Here is a 23,552-nt window from a genome sequence, read left to right as displayed (position 1 = left end):
CAACTGTGTAGGCTCAGAGAGACAGCTGCTGCCCCCCCCCCAAGCAGGTTCTTGCTGCTACTGTCACTAGCCATCTGTACCCTTTCCCCAGCCCAGAACAGAGAGCTGGGTTATTTACCTGCTTGTCTTGTCTCCAAGGGCAACAAGGGCAATCCTGGCCAGCCGGGCTTCGAGGGAGAGCAGGGTACCAGGGGATCACAGGTTAGTACCCTGGCATGACCCACGCCTTGTATTTCCCCAGAGGCCCTTATCCCTTTGGTTTTAATTGAGGTGATGCTCACTTAACACAGATTTGACCTTGACTAACAATTCCACAGCACGTAGAGCACTCACCATATTGTGTAACACTTTTAAAACATTTCGTTTTAAATCAAATGCCTCCCAAAGGAGGCAGTACAGTCGTCCCTCCCTATTGCTGTCTTCCTTTGTTGTCCCTTACCCTATCAACCCTCACCTGTCACCCTCCCCCTCCTGTCCACCTACCCACCTCCCCCTCACTCTTATAGAGCCATATGCCTGTCACCATAACTCCTGTCACCTTCTACCCTTACCTCTCTCCACCCCTTTGCCCCACCTTTATTGCCTCCCACCCCTGTGACCCCCCCCCCACTGATGCCCTCAACCTCTGGCCAGCGCTGGTCTCCCATCATCATGGATCTGCCTACTCGGGACTTGATAGGTGGATTTGTATGTTTGGCTTCTTTCACTTACTATAGTTTTTCTGAACTCCAGATGTGTTCTAGCACATGCCAGAATTTTATTCCTTTTAATGGCTGAGTAATATTCCACCATATGGATGAAGAAACATTTTTCCATTCATTGGTTGCTTAGCATCTATGTTGTTACCACTCTTTGGTTACGGAGAATTCCTAGGATTTCATAGGCTCGGTTCAACAGCACTCACCTGTGACTTGGCCTTTTATTCCCCAGGGCCCTCCTGGTCCCATTGGTCCCCCAGGCCTGATTGGGGAACAAGGAATTCCTGGACCTCGGGTAAGCATCTGAGTGTGACAGCCGGAGTGTGTGTGGCTGGTGGAATGGATGCAGGAATGACTGGCTGTATGGAGCTTGAAGGGGCCACTCTGTGATTCCGTGGGCTTATGTGGGCAATGCTGAATGTCCCCAAGTGCTTGGGATTTGTGGGTGAGACAGGTCACCCGTGACCTCTGAAGGGGGATAGCCACCCTTGGTCTGGACAGTTGATGCTTCATGTGAATCCCTATCCTTGCCTTACAGGGGAGTGGAGGCATTGCGGGGGCTCCTGGAGAACGTGGCAGAACTGGTCCGCTGGGGAGGAAGGTTTGTCTGGAGAACAGTATCGCTTGGCTGAGGACAGAGGCCTGGGCTGAACCGGATGCGGCCACCTCCCTGCTGCCTGTCCCCTGCTCTGCCTTTTCCCCTTCAGCTGGACCCTTGTGCATCAGTGGTCACACACACAAATACCACACCCTGATTTTCCCCACTGAATGTTACATTAGCGGTTGGTCGTGCACACTTTTTAATCCCAGCACGCAGGAGGCAGAGGCAGGTGAAATCTGTGTGAATTTGAGACCAGCTTGGTCCAAATAGTGATTTCAAGGACAGCCAGGACTATGTAGAGATCTCAAAACGCCACCCCCCCAACACACACACAAAATGAGGAAGAAAATGTATATATATAGCCACTTGTGGTGGCTTATGCCTATAGTCTCAGCACTTGGTGGGAATGTAGGCAGGAGAATTACTTTAAGTTTCAGGTCAGCCTAGTCTATATGGTGAGATTGTGCAAAAAAAACTTATATATAGTTGGATTTTGTTTTTTATTGAAAATTTAAAAAGATTTTTAAAATCATATATATGTATACATCCATCAATCTGTCTAGCATATGTATGATAGTGTACATACCACAGTGGTTATGTGGAATTCATTGGACAGTTTGGTGGGATTTGGTTTTCTTGTTCTACCACATGGAATTCAGGGTTTGAACTCAGGTTGTCAGGCTTGGTAGCAAAAGCATTTTACTTCCTGAGCCTTTTCACCAGCCCCTGCACTTAGCATTGTAAAATCATGAGTGTAACAGTACATATTTATATTGCACAATGTGTAATTTTATGCATACACATGATGATAAGGTCAGAGAAACCGTCATTTCTTTGTCTTGGGTTCCTTGGAATGTAATAAGTTATTATAAACTACAGTCATCCCAAGTGCCCACTAGAACATTCCACTCCTGCCTAACTGCATGCTGGCACCTATTCACTTATGCCCTGTCCCCCATTCCATCCCTACTGGTCACGGGCCTCTACACTATCATGACGTCAGCCTTTGTCGCTTCATGCATGAGACAGCATGTGGCACATGTCTTGCTATGCCTGGCTTGTTACAGTTAAAAATGGATCTCATGGAAACGCACAGCAGTTGTGGGGCTTGGGTCCCCGTGAACCAGCCTCCACTCAGTGCGTCACCCTTTCTTCCCCTTGTAGGGTGAGCCAGGAGAGCCGGGGCCGAAGGGAGGCATTGGGAACCGCGGATCCCGTGGGGAGACGGTAAGGCCACCCAGTGCCTTGGAGGGCTCACTGATTGTAGTGACAGGTGCGGCAAGCTGGGTGCCAGAGAGGCTTGTGGCTTCCCGCTTGAGTTAGTGGTAATATGGTTGAAAATTGTGAAAGCTGCTCATTGCAAAGTGAGTTTTGTTTCGTTGGCAGTTTTATGAATGAAATGGAAGTCTATATGCCGTTGGGAGTTTTTGCAGAATGAGTCATTGTTTTTGAAGACTGTGAAGGGCCCAGCCACCAAATGATTATAGTCCCAAGCTTTAAAGTATCGATATGTCTTTCCAACACCTTTCTCTTGTGAAATAATTAACAGCCTTCACAGTGAGTGCCTCACATGACGGTGGTCACAGGCCTGGAGACAAAGAGCTCAGGTGTTTGGAGAAGGGCTATCTGGAATGGATGTCAGGCTAGCACACGAGGGGGCTTGGGGACTGGAGAGTAAGACCTAAGAACAGAAGACTCAGGAGGTCTAAGATGTCAAGGTCAGCATTTTTGACTTGAAGGAGTCTCACAGATAAATGGTCACATAAATCTGAGCACGTCTATGGACATGACCTTGCTCACACCTGTGGAGGAGGGCGCAGAGATGGAAGGCTTCCTTCTCTTGTCCTTTGGTCCTTGGTCTGGAAACATTCATGCACTCATCCTCTGTTGAGGGTGGGGACGGTGTGTGACGGTGGTTGGGAGGTGCCTGATGCAATAGCTTGCAGTAACATTCTCTCTGTTCCCCTTAGGGAGATGATGGGAGAGACGGGGTTGGCAGTGAAGGACGGAGAGGCAAAAAAGTATGTATCTGCTGAGCTCCTGGAGAAACCCCTGTCATTGAGAGTCACCAAGGATGGCTCCTCACATCTTGTATCAAAATCGATTTTATATGGGATTTTATAAGTTGGGAGCCGATACTGAGGCATTCATTGTCTTTTACAGGGAGAGAGAGGATTCCCTGGGTATCCCGGACCAAAGGTGAGTGCCCTGGGCGATGGAGCATAACTGGAGCATTTGGATAAGCCTGGAATTCCCCATGAGCTGATGTCAGAATATCTCAGCTGCAGTCAGGGCCACACTGGAAAGTGTCTGAGCTCTCTAAAATGTTCCCTCTTGTATGGATGGAGGTGGCAGTGCTCGTTATCCAGGGTGCTTGAGGTTATGTGGGCAGTGGAAGAATTGGGGACCTGTAAATGCCATAACCCGTGTGGCAGTGACCCCAGCGATGGGATAAACTGAGGCTCTCTGTGAATGGCACCAGTAGACTGGAGCCATTTGTGGAAGAGAGCCTGTGAGCTGCTTGAAAAGTGTGGTCCAGACGCCCTGTTGGAGCCCTGCCCCAGGAACCCTCAGCAGGACCTTCGGTTGCAGGCCTTGATGTGCCACTTCTTGGCTCTCTTCCCAGGGTACTCCTGGTGAGCCAGGGGCAGATGGACCACCAGGACCTAAAGGCATCAGAGGACGAAGGGTAAGTTTGCTGTGGGTGAGAATCAGCAGGCTCGTGGCAATGGGATGGGTTGCTGAGCCATGAAAAGACAACTGTGTTCTTTCTCAGCCTGATCAGTGACAGCCCCGGCAGTAGAAGGGAATTCCAAGTTTCAAACCAATGTCCTCACGGTCCATCATAGCTGTGTTCTGCACTGTCCTCCCTCCTTCAGCAACACCCCACCCGGAGAGGCGCTGACAGCGTGTCTCAAAAGGCACTAGCCCACAGATTACCCCCAGCATGGTGCCAGGGAGGCTTATGTCCCAGGCTGGATGGTGTCAGGCTTCAGAGTCCCATCTGGCCATGTCTGTTCAGACGTGAGGGAGCAGGGCTTGCCATTGCTGGGCTATGGGTTCCTCATTCCCCCGGTTTCTGAGACACCTCTTACTTAATCACCACTGCTTCTGGATTTCTGTCTTCAATGATCATTCCCCTACTTTTCTCATATGGGATAGACTCTCAATTCATGGTCCAGATATGGATACAAGCAACCAACAGTTGAATTTTAGCCTGAAATACAGTTAATGGCAATTAACAGTTAATTTGAGCGGTGAAGACAGTCAATCTAGATCATTTTGGAACAATGGGCTAGTGGCATTCATGGGCAGTTATCTAACTGATTGGCAGTTGCTAATTCTCTTGGACACTCAGAGGATTTTAGTGATGTTGGGACAATCATCAGTCTTAACTAAGCTTGCCAGAGTGTACAGGGCAGGGGATCAGAGCAGCTCTTTGGGGCCATTTGTCCCTTACCCCTGGTTTGGAGACAGTTGAGTCCTGTTGAAGTGAGAGACTTCTCGTGGGGGAAGGATGGAATGGGTTCCTCCTACCACCATCCCATCTACAGGAGCTAAGAACATTCCATCTTCTCCCTCCTCTAGGGAAATTCAGGACCTCCAGGGGTAGTCGGACAGAAGGGAGACCCTGGCTACCCAGGGCCATCTGTAAGTATCCATCCAATTCTTAATAAATCACTAGGTGGAAGGAAGGGTGTGTCTGATCTCTGAGGACTTCCAGCCTTCTTGCCTCAAAAAAGTCCTCTGCATTTGTGTGACAATTGGCTAGCTAAACTTCTTCCCTTCTGGTAGCATGCTGGAGAAAAGTACATTTGAGTTTTGAAAAATATACTTTGGAAAATGTGTTATGGGGCCTGGGAATGTATCTGAGTAACAGAGCCCATGCCTGTCATGAATGAGCAAGACCCTGGAGTTGTCCCTAGAACCATAAACAAGAAAATAGTACCGTTCTTTTGTGGTACTGGGAATTAAACCCTAGGCTCCATTCATACCAGGCAAGCACTCTACCGCTGAGCTATAAATTTGTTTTATATGCCATTCTGTGATCCAGGAAATATTATAATAATGGCCTTTATAATTTCTCACTCTAGGTTTGTTCTGAGAGAACAAGTTACATTACATTTGCTTATATTTTGTGGAAGCTGCACAAGTTGCTCAATTAGACCAAATCTGGGTTTGGGGAACATTCCTGTTGGGTATAAAATTGGCAAGGGGGCCACTGACTCATAGCCATGCTTTCCCCGGGGCCCAGGAGGACACTTTGTGACAGATACCACTGTTTCTGTATTTGGTTTGTCCTTCTAGTGAGATGCATGAGGTTCAGGGAAGAACAGACAAGATAACCAGCAGCTGGATAAGCACTCCTAGGGGGGGAACTCTGAGGGATGGGGTTGCTTGAAGCCAAGGGAGAAAGGTTGAGCTTATGGGTGTAAGACTGAGGACTGGCGGGCCCACTTAACGGGGTGGCTCACGGTTATTTCAGGTTATGCAGTGTCTATCGCTTCCCATCATGTTCAGAGGGCTAAAGAGTGACCTTTTGTTTTTATTTTTCTCTTTATTATAATTTGTAACCCAGAGTCATTATACAGGGTTTCACTCTGCCATTTCCATATGTGTACATAGCATGATTCGATCATGCTCATGCTCTCCTCTCATGTCCCCTTGCCCTCTAATTCCACACTGGGCACTTCTGTGTCCCCTCTCAGCCTGTCCTTGCTTGGTTTTACAGGGTCACAAGGGCAACCGAGGCGACTCTGTCGATGTAAGTAGCAAGTGTTCAGAGTGAACTGTTGTCTTACCTGTCAACCGCCCTCTCTAACACTCTCATTTCCCTTCAAAGCAATGCGCCCTCATCCAAAACATCAAAGACAAGTGCCGTAAGTATTCGCTCTTCTGTTACCTATGGCACATCGTGTTTTCACACTCCCCATTCTCACCCAACAGACCTGGCTTTCATCGTTTCTTGTCTTTGTTTCTTTTATAGCTTGTTGCTATGGTGAGTATCGGTCATTTCACATTCTTCCAAGGAGAGAAGGCTTCCCGGTGTGAGTAAAGCGTGTCTCTGAAACCCCCATTTTCCACAGGGCCCCTGGAGTGCCCTGTATTCCCAACAGAACTTGCCTTTGCCCTGGACACCTCTGAGGGGGTCACTCAGGACACCTTCAGCCGGATGCGAGACGTGCTCCTGAGAATTGTGGGAGATCTGACCATTGCTGAGAGCAACTGTCCAAGGGGTGCCCGAGTGGCTGTGGTCACCTATAACAATGAGGTGACCACAGAGATTCGGTTTGCTGACTCCAAGAAGAAGTCTGCCCTATTAGACAGTATTCAGAATCTCCAAGTGGCCTTGACATCTAAGCAACAGAGTCTGGAGACTGCCATGTCATTTGTGGCCAGGAATACATTTAAACGTGTCAGGAGTGGATTTCTGATGAGAAAAGTGGCCATTTTCTTCAGCAATAGACCCACAAGAGCATCCCCCCAACTCCGGGAGGCTGTGCTCAAGCTTTCAGATGCAGGGATCACACCCCTGTTCCTCACAAGCCAGGAGGACCGACAGCTCATCAATGCCTTGCAGGTCTGTGCTCCACGCTTTGGTACCCCTCCCTCTTATTCCTGAGAAGGCTCTCTGGAATGCTGTGTTTTCCATGAAGGATTTGTGTTCTATGTCTTCTAGAAGGTCCTAATGGGGCTGGGCCAACAGAGCAGCCTATGGCCTCAGCACTGGACTAATATCCAGAGGACTGAAACTTACTCTCTCTGGTCCCATCATACATGTTGATAGTTCTGGCTAGGTAGCAAGGCATCCTTACTCAGCAAGTAGAGGTTGTTGGTGTGGGTGAATTCTGCCACTCAGTAGAGGGGGACAGTTTTGGCTCTTTACCATGTGGCTCAATTTGAGTTTCATATGATCCTGTGGTGGGCGTTTGCTTCCTATAACACAATCTAAGCTTTGTACTTTCCCTCCCCTCATTGGGTAAGAAAATTTTGGAGTTAGTGAAGGCTCAAGTGCAGAGGAGCTGTTGGTCCACCAGAAACTGAGGCCCATGGATTGGATATAGCTTGCTCCACTCTGTTCTGGAGGAGACTATCCCAGAGCTGGTCATGGGGGTCTGCAGCCTCTCAGTGAGTGGCCTCAAGATCCCCACCACTGTGTTAGTTTTTCCTTAGCTGAGCCTGTAGGACAGCCTATGGAGAAGACACACACTAGTGTCACTTGGGTGTTTAATTGTTCTGACCAGTAGTGTTTATTCAGAACCACTCGTAGTGATACTAGTTAAGACACAAGGACAATAGATACAAAGGATGAGAGTCCCTGACCAGAATCAGGTGTCCTTGCCACCTGCCTTGAGTTTGTCTCTTGTGAAGTGAGTCTGGGTGATAGGGGCTCTTGTGTCTGTCCAGTTGGGATCATCACTTTCTGTGTCAGCAAGCTTTGGTTCCATCAGTGCCACCACCCCTCTGTTTATTCTGCCAAAGTAGGCTGGCTTGGGGTCGGGCTTGGAGTGCAATATTAAACTTGGGCCATGAGTTCTTATGAGGGAACTTTTTTTGTTGTTGTTGTTGTTCATCTTACTTAGTGTGAGCTGTGTGACCCACAAGCATGTGAGATTCCTACAGTTTCCATAGGTCAGACAGGAATTCCCTCACTCATTCACATCCATGACTCTTTACATGGATGCTACCTGCCCATCAGTGTGATGGGCAGGACCTTTTCATCTCCTAGGAGTGATTTTCTCCTTTGGCTTGTCACTGTCTAAATTGGAGGGAACAGGAATGGGATGAATCAGTGTTTGCTAGCTTCTGCCACTGCTGAAACCACCACCACACTATTTGAGCCCCCGCTGTTTATCAGGGATGTACCAGATCCTTTACTTAATAAATCATCTACGTATCCAGAGTCCAGATGATAAGGTGCTGTGCAAAGGGGAAGTTATCTCAATGCTTTCATCCTGTAGCCACTCCCTGTTTGCATAGTGGCTCCCTATGCTCGTGTCCATCCTGACATTTCCTCTTGTCTAAACTAGATCAATAACACAGCAGTGGGACATGCCCTGGTTCTGCCTGCAAGAGGCGACCTCACAGACTTCCTGAAGAATGTGCTCACCTGCCATGTTTGCTTGGGTAAGCTGTTCATCTGGGTCTGGGGATCTGTCCAGCCACAGCAACCAAAGTTATGACCAGAGAGGGACATTTGCATGAAGAGTGACGATGTTGAGCTTTTAGTTCAATTAAGACTCAAGGCTCTGTATTTACTAATGTAAAGGGCATGTAAAGATATTCTCATCTTGGAATCTAGAACCTACATGTTTGGCTCAAAAGTATTTTTAGAACATATTTCTTTAAAAGGAATCACAAGTGACACAAGGAGTGTGATGGAGACTTTAGGTCACTGACAACTTTCATCTAATGAAATGAGGGGACTGAAACTGAGACCTGGCCACAATTAGGGCAGTGAGGCATAGTCTCAGTGTGTATCCCAGGCTGCCTTAACCTGGTGATTCTCCTGCCTCAGTCTCCCAAGTGCCAGGATTATAGATGTACACCATCCTTCCCAGCAAACTTTCTGTCTCTTGTGGTGATAGTAGTAACCTGGACTCCCAGAAGGTGGGCATGCTTCAGGGACCACAAGGTAATATGCGACTGTGCTTTTTTTTGTAGACATTTGCAATATTGACCCATCCTGTGGATTTGGCAGCTGGAGGCCTTCCTTCAGGGACCGGAGGGCAGCAGGCAGCGACGTGGACATAGACCTGGCTTTCATCTTGGACAGCTCAGAGGCTACCACTCTGTTCCAGTTCAATGAGATGAAAAAGTACATAAGCTATGTGGTCAGGCAGCTGGACCTGAGTCCAGACCCCAAAGCCTCTCAGCACTTTGCCAGAGTGGCTGTCGTGCAGCAGGCAACCTATGAGTCTTTGGACAATACTAGTATGCCCCCTGTGAAGGTGGAATTCTCACTGACAGACTATGGTGCCAAGGAAAAGCTGCTGGACTTCCTTAGCAGGAGGATGACCCAGCTGCAAGGAACCATGGCCCTGGGCAATGCCATTGAATACACCATAGAGAATGTCTTTGAAAGTGCACCAAACCCACGGGACCTCAAAATTGTGGTGCTGATGCTGACTGGTGATATGCAGAGGCAGCAGCTGGAGGAGGCCCAGAGAGCCATCCTGCAGGCCAAGTGCAAGGGTTACTTCTTCGTGGTTCTGGGCATTGGCAGGAAGGTAAACGTCAAGGAGGTGTACAGCTTTGCCAGTGAGCCCAATGATGTCTTCTTCAAACTTGTGGACAAATCGACTGAGCTCAACGAGGAGCCTCTGATGCGCTTTGGGAGGCTGCTCCCGTCCTTTGTCAGCAGTAAGTCCTATGCCACACATAGTATATTCTGGCCCATACTCTGGTCACAAGGCTGGAAGAACAGTCACAGAAAAAATATATACACATCTATGTGCTGATGTGAGGTTGTTCATTCATTCAACAAATATATATATATGTATATATATGTATGTATATACATATATACACACAAATATATGATATATGAATATATATTAATTCAACACACATATAAATATATATATACACACACATATACGCATACATTTTATATATATGTGTGTGTGTGCTTGTGCATAGGTGTGTGACTACCCTGAGTTAGGAGCTAGAGTCAACAAGGCATATTATCGGCATCATCTCGTTTCCTTTGCTCACTTATTCTGCCTGTTTGACTTACTTTCTATCCGTGAGGCATTGATGGTGTTCCAAAGAATTCAGTTAGTTTCCAAATGGACCAAACACATATTGACTCTGCATGACCTAGTACGTTGGTGTGTCATAGGAAGTCTATCCTGTTGGGGGGATTGAGGGAAGCTTCTAGAAGGGAATTTAGCCCGTGCTTGCCTCTGGGTGGGACACATCCTCCCTCTCATTTCCTCTTCATTATCTCAGTTGCTGCTCTGCATTTATCTAATTTCTGGCTGTGTAAGGACTCTGTACACATGTACAGGCTTGCCCCTTTTAAGCAAGCGCTTCTCTCTCTCTCTCTCTCTCTCTCTCTCTCTCTCATGTGTGTTCTCCTCTCTCTCTTCTCTCTCTCTTCTTTTCTATTCCCGGTGTCTCTATGTCTCTTTACCTCCCCCCTCACTCACCTTTCTAAATAAACTTCTCACTCAAAACAAAACAAAACAAAAAACCAAAACCAAACCAAATCAAATCAAACCAAACCAAACCAAAAACCCAAAAAACTAATTTGCAAAAGTTCCCACCTTTGGACAAGGAACTTAAGGCATCAGTTATGTGGCTTAGGGGTCATTTGTTTCTAGATCTGTGATGTCTGAAGACTTCATCCTATATAGGGACAAACAGTTCATTGTATTTGCCAGGGCCTGGCATGGTTCATAGTGAATCAACACAGGCCACATATCAAACAAAAGAGTGTGGTCTATAAAATACAAGAAAGCATGCCCATGCTCAATATTCATCATTGAAGAGAAACCTGAAGTCCATGAACAACACCCTCTTCACATTATGCAGGCCTATCCCACAAAACATTCAGGGAAAAATAGGAAACATAGGCAAACCTCAGCTTCACCCAGGGAAAAAGTAAGAGTGTATCCAACTAAACATTTAGAGAACACAAACATAACCAGATTATAGTTTCATATTAATAAATGGGACCTGTTATACTTTCTATTTAAAGTTTCATTTATTCTGGTCTACTTTCTCACATTGTGGACCCATTATCTTTACTGAGCCACCCAAGTATTTATGTAACTAACTCATTAACACACCAACTTTCATTTCCATATGATCCACATGAATTGTGATTTTTTTCTCCCCTCTAGGTGAAAATGCATTTTACCTGCCTCCAGATATCAGGAAACAGTGTGATTGGTTCCAAGGGGACCAACCAGTGAAGAATGGTGTGAAGTTTGGGCACAAACATGTGTGAGTAATTATAATTGTCATACCAAATATCATGACACAAGAGTAGCTATAGAGTAGAGGTCTCCAGCCAACCCAAAGCTTTGTGGATGGAGTTACTGAAATATAGAAATATTATTTCCCTAAAGTAATGTGAGTTCTTGAGCTTCCACTGTGTAACAAAGTACCCAGAACTTAGAGATTTAAAACAAGAGTAATTTACAGTCCTGTGAGTTAGGAGTTTCTGACTGGGTTCAGCTGAGTGGTTTTTCCTACTGGCTGATGGGAGATGTCATTCTGTATATATGTTTCTCATACTGGTTAATGAATAAAGCTGTGCTTCTCAGCTGTGGACAGCCTAGTCTAGCCTGGTCTTCAGTGGGAAGATTCATCTCTGCTCCACATGACTCCTCATCTTTCAGTGGCCTAGCCTGGGCTCGTTCACAAACTGACCAGGAGGGTTTTCATGAGAAAAAAGGATTAAGTATAAGGTCTCTTAAGACCTAAGTCAGACCTAGCACATTGTTACTTTTTTAAAACCATATTTTATGGGGTAAAATATGCCCAAAGGCTAGCCTAGATTTAAGTGTGGCTAGTGTGAACTGAGCTGAGGATTGTATTACCCATTCCTTTTCCTCTTCTTCCCCCACTCTCCCTCTCCTTTTCTCTTTGACATGATCTTACTGTGCGCTCCATGCTGGCCTGGAACTTACTTTGTATCCCAGGCTGATCTCGAACTCATAGCAATTCCCCTGTCTCATCTTTTCAGTGTTCTAGGATTGTGTGAGCTACCTGATTAACGAGTAGATAATTTATAGTACAAACAAATAGTAATGCTTTTGACATACATGACTCAGTTAATTGTTAAAATTAAAACATTGTTAAACATCGATTCTCCTCTCTTTCACTTTCTACCTTTTCTTATCTGAAAATAGGATATCATGCTATAATTGATGTAATCATTTTGAATAATCCAATTTTAATATGCTATTCAATATTTTCTTAGTGGTAGATTCTAAATGTAAAAAAATGTAGTATACGCAATATTATATGAGATGTACAGAAACCAGTACCCGCATGTTGATAAAATCACAACTTCCCTGTAGATCATAGGGTTATGACTCTCTATTTCATATACCATGCAAAAGTATGAGTTCAGGTAATGCTTGATTTGTTTTTAACAGAAACACTCCATATAATGTTAATTCAAGTCTTACGCCCAAAGTTGTGACCACAATGAAGCCAGTGACAACAACCAAACCAACAGCAGTTGTAAATCTGCCACCTGCTAAGCCAGCCCCAGCTAGGCCAGCGACTGTTCAACTAGCCCCTGCTCAGCTAGCCCCTGCTAAACCAGTCCTTGCTCAGCCAGCAGCCCCTGTTAAACAAGCCCCTGCTAAACCAGCAGCTCCTGCAAAATCAGCCCCTGCTAAACCAGCAGCTCCTGCTAAACCAGCCCCTGCTCAAGCAGCAACCCCTGCTAAGCCAGCCCCTGCTCAGCCAATGCATACTCTGCCAGCCCAGGCTCAGCCAGCCCCAGCTCAGCCTGTCCTTGCTAAACCAGCCCCTGTGAAGACAGTTTCTGGCAGCAAGCATGTGGCAGCCAAACCTGTGGCCACGAACACAGCCACAGTTAGACCTGCGGCAGCGGCAAAGCCAGCAACAGCCAAGTCTGCAGCAGGGAGACCCCTCGCTGCTGCTTCAAGGACAATTGCTACTAAGCCAGAGACCCCCAGGCCACAGGCCAAACCAGCTGCCACCAAGCCAGCCACTACGAAGCCCATGGGTAAGAAAACCTGATTAGAGAACAATCTTCTGTATATGAATTTACCGCTCCATGGACATGGCCAGGGAAGCCTGCTTACGGGGTGGCTGCTGGTCCGAGGTTGTCATAGCTGATGGTAGAATTTAGAAGATACTAGCCCTTTCACAGGATTGTCCACACATCGCTTTTGCTTTTCTCTGTATTGTGAAGCAGTTTTTTCTCTTACAACCTCTCAAGGCTGCTGGGGTCCTGAGGAAGTCGTCCCTTCCTTCACTGACAGTCTTGCTTCCCAGGGTGTAGTTTCCCTGTTAGCTGTCCCGTTTCCCTGGCTCTCACAGTATATCTTCGCTGTCTTCCATATTGTTCCTGAACCTTAGGTGTAGCGTTTGTGTTGTAGACATATCAGTTAGTGCTGGGTACCCACTATAATTGTTCTCTGCATTGTGAGCAATTTCCTGCAGTGGTCTCCGTTGCGAAAAGCAGCATCTCTGAAGAGGGTGAGCGTTCCACTTGCCTGTGGGTGTAAAGATGAGCATATAGAATGCAGTTAGGCATCACCCTGGACTAGGAGCATAGCAGTAGTAGCTTCTTTTCTGGGTCCCGTGGCCTCACCACCCATGGGTAATTGGTCAGGAATCTGTCCAACTTTTTGACATTGCCCTGTGACGCTGTCACCTATAAAGTTCAAGTGTGAGAACTATGTAATCGAGTTACACAAGAAACATTTTGCAATACTTTAAGTTTATGATTTTGTGTTGGGCCACATCCAGTTATCCTTGGTCATATGTGGAGTGTGGGCTCTGAGTTGGGCTCTCTGCACTCAGAGTGGGAGAGGAAGGAAAAGACAGCAGAGCGCCTTCCTTCCTTCCTTCCTTCCTTCCTTCCTTCCTTCCTTCCTTCCTCCTTCCTCCCTTCCTTCCTTCCTTCCTCCCTTCCTTCCTCCCTTCCTCCCTTCCTCCCTCCCTTCCTTCTTTTCTCCCTCCCTTCCTTCCTCCCTCCCTCCCTTCCTTTCTCCCTCTCTCCCTTCCTTCCTCCCTCCCTCCCTCCCTCCCTTCCTTCCTTCCTTCCTTCCTCCCTCTCTCCCTTCCTTCCTTCCTTTCTCTTTTCTTCCTTCTTTTTGCTTTCTTCTTTCTTTTCTCTTCTTCCTTCCTTCCTTCCTTCCTTTCTTTCTTTCTTTCTTGTTTCTCTCTTCACTCTCTCTCTTCCTCATTCCCTCCCTCTCTCTCTTCCTTCTTTCTTCTCCTCTTTCATTCTGGAACCAAACTTGCTCCCCTTCTAATATGACTTGAAAATATCTAATCTGGAGCTGTGATAATCACTCTGCTCCTTCCAAAAGGGATGTGGCCACAGACGGGCCCCACACTAAGTTCTGTGGCAGTGTCGGGAGTTTAGTAAAGTGAGAGGTCACACCTCAGACACTCATTGTCCTCAGAGGCTGACTTTATTAATGATGGATGGGCGAGTCAACGAGTCCCAGGGAGTATCACTGTTGTCTTTCTTCCAAAGATGATGTAGGAAGACTCTACAGCATTTCACCCTCTATAAAGGTAGATGAGTATAGAATATATGTGCTCGTGGAAAAGTGGAAACTATCTTCATTTTGTGAGCAGAGGAAGAGCAGAGACCGCTTGGCAATCAATTCTTGTCATAGCCTAAAATGTCATGACTTTCCACATTAGAAATCCCAGGGCTGGTTTTGTACTACATTCATTTCTGGTAGCATGCTGAAACTTACATTTTTAAGTATCAACCTTTGTTTGTTTGTTTGTTTGAGACAGGGTTTCTCTGTGTAGCCTTGGAGCTTGTCCTGGAACTAGCTCTGTAGACCAGGCTGGCCTCATAGAGATCTGCCAGCCTCTGCCTCCCGAGTGCTGGGATTAAAGGTGTGCGCCACCACTGCCTGGCTTCAAAGTATCATCCTAACAAGTGCCATTCAGGCTAATGGGTATCACTGATGATGGGACATTAGTTTGGGACAGCTGTCTGCTGACATCTTCCAGACCTCTTCTGAAGCTCCCCTGTATCTGTGTGAGGTGTCCCACGTCGTGAATGAGTTTAACTTGTTAACTCTGCACTCTGCTCTGCCCTTTCAGCGAGAGTGTCCCGAGAAGTGCAGGTCTCTGAAGTCACAGAGAACAGTGCCAGACTCCACTGGGAGGGGCCTGAGCCCGCTAGTTCCTATTTTTACGACCTCACTGTAACCTCAGCCCATGACCAGTCCTTGGTTCTAAGACAAAACCTCACGGTCACTGACCGTGTCATCAGTGGCCTGCTGCCTGGACAGATGTACCACGTGGTGGTGGTCTCCTACCTGCAGTCCCAAGTCAGAACCATCTACCAAGGAAGTTTCAATACAAGTAAGTGCACCACTCATTTGAGAGCACTTGATCCTTGATTTCTATATGACACAGCACGCAGGATGTAAAACGATAATGCACTGAGTCTATTCTGAAGCACTGACCCAATTAAGGAGCAACACCTGTCCATCCTCGGTACTTAGGTTGCACCCTGCAAATCTAAAACACAGAAACTGCAGGGAAGAGCTCCCTGTGCAATGTGCCCTCATCCTCGGCTCCTGGGATACTTTCTGGGGGAAACCAGATTTGCTCAGCCTTAGCCCATCCCATCAGGGTGGCACCTGGGGAATCAGGGCTTGAATCTTGGCAGTGGAGATGGGGGGGTCTCTGTTGTCACTTCCTGTCTCTGTTTCCAAGTTCAGTGAATACAAGCTCTTCATGTGCATAGCCATGAGGTGTCTGACTCGAGGGGCTGACGAGAGATGGGTGGGCTACCAGTCTCTCCCTCCCTGGCCCTATCCACCTGTACTCGACTGGCTCATACACTTTGCTCAGGCCTTCCCTCACATTCCTTTTCAGTCATTTCCTTTTATCATCATCATCATCATCAGAGCTGGGTCTCTATGTTGCTTAGGCTATCCTGGAACTCTTGGGTTCAGATGATTCCCCCCACTTGACTTCCCCAGTGGCTGGGACTGCAGGCACACACATCCATGCACACACCACCGTGTGTCCTTCATTTCTAGCCCTTCTGAACCACTCATTATCATATCTCTTCTGTTTCTGAGTCTTTCTGGGTTCTCATACCTCTGTTCTTGACCCCTCTGCTCAAGGGTGTGTGTGTGTGTGTGTGTGTGTGTGTGTGTGTGTGTGTGTGTGTGTAGCAGCTCTCCGTAGTACAGCATGGCTCATATGGTGGAATCATTCTTAGAGAAAGGAATTCTACCAGTAGCCCCAGGTTAGGGAGTCTGAAGTCCCATCTAACTCCGGGGCACCATTCTTCTGGGTCAGGGACTTCCTCCATCTGCTCGCTAACAGATGCATGTAATATGTATATTGCAGCATCTGTAGTGAGTGCAGACTTCTCCTATGTTTCAACAGCACCCTGTTACCTAAGAAATTAGTCCAGAAAGGCAAGCGTCCATCTGCAACTTAGCATTCCCCAGCCCTTTTAGTTTCTGAGTCAACTACTAGATGCCTACATTTTTTTTTTCCTTTTCCTTACAGAGAAAACTCAGTCTCCACCTCTTCAGGCAGCACGACCAGCATCTAGTTCAACCATTAATCTCATGGTGAACACAGAGCCATTGTTCCTCACTAAAACAGGTGAGTCATGGCAAGAGTAGGCCCACTATGGATCTCAGGAAGTATTTTCTCAGGAATTGAAAATCCTTTGAAACTGAAGTCACCTGCCTGACACTCATGCACATGACTTCCATGGGGGTAAGTTCCAAAAGGGCTCTCAGATGCTGAGTTCCATATCATTCTGCTTTTATTGTCTGTTTCAAATGTGGAGGAAACTATGCTTGTCACCATGCTATTAGACTAAGCCGGATGGAGCTGCTTCTGGGCCAGTGGGTAGCATGCATGCCTCCATTAGTCACTTCCTCTCTGTCTTAGGTTGAGACTTGTGGTCTGTGGTGTTGCAAAGAATAGGGTTTCATTCACTCATTGGATTAGCTATAAGAAACTGCTTAGGAAACACAAGATAACCAGATTAGACCCCACAGAACATAAGGATTTGGATGCGTTCCCAGTTCCTGAAATACCACAATCTGGCTCGCTCTTGTAGACCACTCTCTTGGGTACCTGAGCACAGAGTGTATCTGTTAGTGACAGGCATGGCTTATGTCCTTGGAATATGAGTCTGAGAACCCATAACCACCTGTATTAGTTACTTTTCTGTTGCTGTGGTAGACACTGTGACCAGGGCAACTTATGGAAGAAAGAGTTTATTTGGGGCTTACAGTTCCAGAGGGAGAGGGTCTGTTATTCATGATGATGGAGCAGAGGCAGCAGGATGCAGCAGCTGGAGTGTGGAGAGCTCATCTCTTGATCCACAAGCAGGAAACTGAGAACTCACTGGGGATGGTGAGAGGCTTTTAAAGCCTCAACTCCTACCTGTGGCACACTTCCTCCAATAAGGCCACACCTCCTTATCTTTTCCAAACTGTTCTACCAACTGGGGACTGTCTTAGGTAGGGTTACTGTTGCTGTGATGAAACACCATGAGCGAAAAACAACTTAGGGAGGGATGGGCTTATTTGGCTTACACTTTAGATACTGTTCATCATTAAAGGAAGTCAGGACAGGAACTCAAAAAGGGCAGGAACCTGGGGGCAGGAGCTGATGCAGAGACCATGAAGAGCAACTACTTACTGACTTGCTCCTCATGGCTTGCTCAGCCTATTTTCTCATAGAACCTAGTATCACCAGCCCAGGGATGGTACCACCCACAATGGACTGGGCCCTTCCCCATCGATCACTAATTAAGAAAATGCCCTACAGGCTTGCTTACAACCTGATCTTATGGAGACATTATCTTAACCCAGGATCCCTCCTCTCAGATGACTTTAGTTTGCACCAAATGGTCATAAACTAGCCAGCACAGGGACCAAATGTCCAAACTCAGGAGCCAATGGGAGACATTCTCGCTCAAACTACCACTCCCAATTAGCAGAATGGAGGCTCGGCTCATTAGCTTTGAGGGAGTGTCTACTCAACCTATTTGACTTGGCCAAAGATGCCAGCACTAAGAACTCAAAATCCCATGAGAACTTAGGTATAGCGCTGTTTCATAGGGCTCAAAGAGCAAGCTTCAGCTTAGTGTGGAGATGGTTTGATACTTTCCGGCCAGTCAGGAGCAACAGGATGCCTCTTCCTTTGTGCTTTCCTCCTGTGAGTCACTGTCCATAAGAAGCTTTTGTAGCTGCCTTTGTACTGTGCTAGACTGAAGTCACCGTGGTCGTTTAGCTTAGTGTTCAGTGTCCCCAGTCTCCTCAGTGAAAAGACTGGCAGAACACTAGGGAATTTTCTCAATGGAAATTTATGGAAACCGGGCAGGAATCCACGCAGGCTTTGACACTGAAACTGCAACTGCAGAGACTGTGTAAAGCGCCCCGAGGGGATTTAATGCTATGAAGTAAACTCTAACTGGAAAACTGAAGTAGGTAGGTGCAAGGAGAGTTGATTGGGGGAGGAGAAGGAGGAAGAGGAAGAGAAAGAGGGAATGTGAGCTTCCATACTCTGCTCATTAACAGTTTCTGCAGCTCATACAAAGACTGCAGACAGCCTTTTCTCTACCACCTGCCTCATAGCTATTCTGGTATGTTCTTAGGGTGCTCTGGTAAGGGTTCCCCAACAAGAAGACTGACCTCAAAAAGAAGCCACATCTGTGGCTGGGGCAGTGAAATGACTCAATGGGTACAGCACTTGTAATGCAAGCCTGACAACCCAACTTTGTCCCCTGCCCCCCTGCCCCACAGCCAGAACCCCCTCCCCCCACACTAATAATCAAATTTAGGAAGAAAAAAAAAAAAAGACCAGCCAAAGAAGACCCAATATGCACACTGAAACACAGAACAGCCTGACCCAGATTCGTGTTTAAAGCTTAAGTTGTTTACAAGAACTAAACACTGTTTATCTAGGCTCAGCCTTCTGAGATACACATGAATCGAAATCATGCCCAAATCTTGCTATCTAGGAGTTCCTCCAAGCCATCTTCTCCCGATGAGACAAGAAATTTGCTAGAAACCTTGCATTTTTCACAGCCAGAGAGGCAAAAGCTAATAAAAGAGATTAGAATAGAACACACGGCGTGGAGAGGTTGAGCGTGCAGTGCTGACAGCCACAGGCTTGTTACTGCAGGGCTGAGCACTGGGTATTAGTTTGGGGTTTAGAACTTTGTAAGTAACTATTTTTGTCTCATCCCAGTTTTGGCTGGTGAAGCCTTTGGGTGAATACTTTCTATTCATCTTAAAGTGAAAATTTCTGAACAAAGCAAGTCTAACTAAGAGCATTGATTTTTTTTTTTCAATATTACTAAAGGAAACGCAAATCAATAGCTTAAGCATATTTGTAGAAGAAAACTGTCAATGCCAGAGCTGGCCAAAAGAGCTTATCATGTGTTTGTTATCCATTGTCACCTATCCTAGAAAGTGACCAGTCTCTAGGACTGATGGTATTTTATTAGAGGAGATATGACTGGGTCGATTATACAGCTCCCAATGAATGGTTATCCCATGCTTGACAATGTTTTATTGTTGTAGATTCTAAAATACACATTTTTTCTCAAAATATCACTTCTGATATCAAAACATGACTTATAGTTGGTATATGCTGTGTGTTTTTGGTAGGAGTAGTGTTTTGTGTTGTATGATAGACAGTAAATTTAAAACATAAAATGATGATTCATCATTCGGTTAGCCAAATGCCACTATGAATAGATTATCTATCTATTCATCCATCCATCCATCCATCTATGTCTTCTATCTATTACTGATTGGGAACAAGATGATGTAATGGGGGAAATTTATGTCAATACAATTTAAAGAGCTAAACTCTGCAACTTGAGTTAAACAGGTACAAATGCTTACTTTTATTGGCTGTCCTCAAGGCTGTTGGTCTCTTGTGAGAAGGTGACTTAACTGGTTGCAGTGTTTGACTTACAAACACTGAAAGGGAGGGTCCAAAATGTAGTCACAGTCGCACTGAAAACCTAATTGGAACATTAAGCCTCACTCATGGACATGGGGTTCTGATTACAGAAATTTATTCCTGCCTTGCAGGTTTGGCAGAATCTTGTATCAACACATTAACACTGCTGGTACCCAAGGTGATCAAATTTGAATTCTTAAAAGCACAGAGCTGCCAAGGAACACATTTCCAGTTGTATCAGTTGTATTTTGACTACTCCTGACTGAGCCCCCTTGCTTTTGCTCAGGGAAACACTGACTGCAGCATCACACTCTGGCTTGTACAGGGTTAAATGAGGTGGCACTGGGTGGGAGAGCTGTAGCCACTCACACAGACACTCACATTATCTGCTCCAGGACTTTTGTTGAAAGAAGGCTTAGCCTTCCAGACTTTTAGATAGAGCACTTCACAAACACACATCATTTCCAGCAAACTCCAGAGTTTGCCGGAAAGTTCTGTAAACAGAAGCCTCACTGTTCTCAGACTGTAAACTTACCTCTGTAGGCATCCAGGGGACCTGGACTTCCTTTGCATCTGGGCTACAGCAAAAGTATACATTCAAACATGAACTTCCTTAACTGGAGGGGGAAAAATCCTGCTCCCACACAGTCTTGCCTTGGGGCGTTTCTGCTGTGGTGAGGGGTTTCTTCTTGGAGTTAATTTTATGTGAGAGGCTGCAATGATACTTGGCTACACCTGTGTGTGCATACGCACACCTATCCTAAAGAACACTTGTTGAGGGCCCAGAGACCGTCCAGTGGTGAAAAGTGGTTGCTGCTCTTGCCGGAAGTCCAGAGTTCAATTCCCAGCACCCATGTATGGCTGCTCACAGCTACCTATAATTCCATTTTCAGGGGATCTGATGTAATACACACACACACACACACACACACACACACACACACACACACGCACACACATGCACAAATAATAAAATATTTAAAAAATGGATGCCCACTTATATTCTATCTAAATTTTCAATCTACTTTCTTTGTGAAATGTACAGCCTTACTTTCGAAGTGCATTCTAATAAAATTTAATACCATCTTACCAAGGAGTAGAAATGCCTATAGTCTGGAAATTCAGTTTCTTCTCCGGACACTGAAGATAGAAAGAACTGGAAAGCAAGAGTGAAATGGGCGGGGGGGGGGGGAGGGGAGTTAGTCATTTTATTGTTGCTATTCAATAATGGCTCATATTTGGGAGTCTTGGTGTGATTATATTTATTCCTTGCAAACCTGAGAGTGACTCTTATGCCAGTCAGTACAAGAGCAAGGAAACTGAGACTTGGGTGGGTCAAAACCTTCCCACCAAGAAGCCCTTCTCTACTGCAGCATTGAGATCAGCCCATGGGCTCCGCTACGGACTCTGGAGGCTGAGTTGTTGGCACAGTCCCATTGATGCTCCTTTCTCTTCTCGACATTATAGATATTTGTAAGCTGCCCAAAGATAGCGGGACCTGTGCTGAATTTAAGTTACTGTGGTACTATGACCTGAATGACAAAGGTTGCAAGAGATTCTGGTATGGAGGTTGTGGAGGCAATGAAAACAGATTCAAGACACAGGAAGAATGTGAAAAGATGTGCAGCCCCGGTAAGTGGCCATCCCTTGTGTTTTATTTTCTCTTGTAAGAGAAGAGATCTGGGTTAATAACCTTACCACCCGGAAATACTTGAATTACGATTATGGAAAACCTGCATAAAGTTAAATTGTATACTCAGATAAGATGTGCCAGGGGAACACTAAAAAGAGATACAATTTTTAGTTTGCACGCACACGCATGGGCACACACACACACATGCAAACGCACACACAGCACACACACATACACACACGAAATTAGTTACTGGAATGACTGACTTGTTTCCTGAAAGTGTATGTGTATCTTTAGCAGTTAGGAAACACAGAGCCAAGTATATCAGAAACATTACCACATCCTTGTTTCTTTATGCATGATTGTTGGAATAGGATAATGATCAATAACAGAAAACTAATGATGAACATTCATGTATTCGTTTTAAACTAGTTTTTCTCCCCACAAATAAAAATGTTGACACCTGGGCTATCTAGTGTCATAGTGGGCAATTCAATAAGTGATGGCACAGGGCCTGGGGTCAGAGCAGGGCGAGGACCAGTGCACAAAGTGGAGGTAAGTCTGGGGCTCTCTCATAGTGGGCTCCGATTTCAGACTACCCAACCCTGAAGCCACACAAAGGTTTCAGGAACCAGTGAGGAAGGGTTAGATACTGGAAGCTGTGAGGTCATGCCATAGTAAATACAATGTCTTTTATGTCTAGTGACCTCTTTTTCTTCTTTCTCCATCTCTTGTCTCAATCTTCTCTCCCTCCCTCCACTCTCAATGCTCTCCACACCCAGATTTATCAGCCTGACCGGAACCTAAGCATGGCCTTCCGGCAACATGTACCTCTGGGAGAAGAAGGAGGCGGCCATTTCCAACTCATTTTTTATAGAAGCTCTGGGTAGATGCCCCAGCACGGTGCCTTTTCATGCTTTGATTGACACTCAACCTCGGGAGGAAAGCCTCTGCACGTGACCTGTCGATATGGTGCTAAACGTGTCTGTGGACCCCGCTCTCCGTCTCCAGGCAGTTCTACCGTATACTTGGACCATTATGTAATAGCTAGCCACTGCTGGTGTTTATGTGAACATTCCTATAAATTCAAATTCCCTCTGGAGTTTCATTCCATGCCTGTGCCAGGCAAGTGCGATGTCTGGAACATAGATATCCTCAATGTCACAGCCACTCTGTTCATTTCTGCTTGGTTCATTCCCCTGTAGTTGCATGGCTTAGATGGAGAAACTAGTCTAACCTTTTCATGGCCCCAATTTCCTGGATTAGATGATAAGCAATTTTCTTCTCCAAAATTTTCTGAAAAAAAATGATTTAATTAGAAGAAATCAGACCCCTTTCATCTGTGTGCACTGTTGGGACAAATGCCTTGATTAAAGAATTCAAGAAAGTCGTAATAGAGAATATTTTTTTTTAATTCCTCTAATGTGGGTTTTTTTTAATTGTTGTTGTCTTGGAGTTTGGAGATGGGATTTAATGTTTAAAATTTTAGGAAATTTATACAAAGAAACTTTTTAATAAAGTATATTGAATGTGTCATGGGTTTTGTGTCCTTGGTTCTGTTGTGTCTATAGTATTAGGTGTCAAGATTCCTTAAGGCCAAGGATTTTGGGCTCAGGCCTGGTCTCTGGTTTTACTGGAGGAGACCTTGGGTTTTAGAAAGGATTAGCTGAATGCCTCTCCTTTCTCCACAGATGAGGGAAGCACATATCTCTTTGCAGAAGTCCTGGTTTGTCCTCATGAGACAAATTGTCAAGTTGACAATTAAGATTAAAGCTAGCCATCACATCATCCATTCTATCATCCATCCATTCATCTATCCATCCACCTACCCACACATTCATTCATCCATTTATCTATCAGCTCATCCACCCACCCATCCATTCCATCCACATGTATCTGAAACATTAACTGCATGGTAGGCACCAGAAATACAGTTCTCATGGGCCATAGAAAATAGATACCTCTGTAAAGT

General features: G+C 45.8%; 1 protein-coding gene across 1 annotated transcript in view; it reads left to right on the top strand.

The window, feature by feature from the left end:
- Positions 1-23,116, top strand: part of Col6a3 (collagen type VI alpha 3 chain) — a 62,353-nt gene extending 39,237 nt beyond the window's left edge. Inside the window, exons 24-43 of the mRNA XM_051190775.1 lie at positions 139-201; positions 931-993; positions 1,237-1,299; positions 2,464-2,526; positions 3,270-3,320; positions 3,463-3,498; positions 3,926-3,988; positions 4,888-4,950; positions 6,032-6,064; positions 6,143-6,179; positions 6,287-6,298; positions 6,387-6,880; positions 8,331-8,427; positions 8,965-9,663; positions 11,151-11,253; positions 12,414-13,015; positions 15,088-15,351; positions 16,519-16,617; positions 21,415-21,579; positions 22,363-23,116. Coding sequence (XP_051046732.1) covers positions 139-201; positions 931-993; positions 1,237-1,299; positions 2,464-2,526; positions 3,270-3,320; positions 3,463-3,498; positions 3,926-3,988; positions 4,888-4,950; positions 6,032-6,064; positions 6,143-6,179; positions 6,287-6,298; positions 6,387-6,880; positions 8,331-8,427; positions 8,965-9,663; positions 11,151-11,253; positions 12,414-13,015; positions 15,088-15,351; positions 16,519-16,617; positions 21,415-21,579; positions 22,363-22,376 — 3,084 coding nt within the window. The 3' untranslated portion in view covers positions 22,377-23,116. The remainder of the gene's footprint in view (positions 1-138; positions 202-930; positions 994-1,236; positions 1,300-2,463; positions 2,527-3,269; positions 3,321-3,462; positions 3,499-3,925; positions 3,989-4,887; positions 4,951-6,031; positions 6,065-6,142; positions 6,180-6,286; positions 6,299-6,386; positions 6,881-8,330; positions 8,428-8,964; positions 9,664-11,150; positions 11,254-12,413; positions 13,016-15,087; positions 15,352-16,518; positions 16,618-21,414; positions 21,580-22,362) is intronic.
- Positions 23,117-23,552: the final 436 nt, after the last annotated feature.

This window comes from Phodopus roborovskii, unplaced genomic scaffold (genome assembly GCF_943737965.1).
Source record: "Phodopus roborovskii unplaced genomic scaffold, PHOROB, whole genome shotgun sequence".
Lineage (NCBI taxonomy): Eukaryota > Metazoa > Chordata > Mammalia > Rodentia > Cricetidae > Phodopus > Phodopus roborovskii.
The sequence above is the reverse complement of the archived record's forward strand: the minus strand, read 5'-3'. Positions and strand labels throughout refer to the sequence as shown.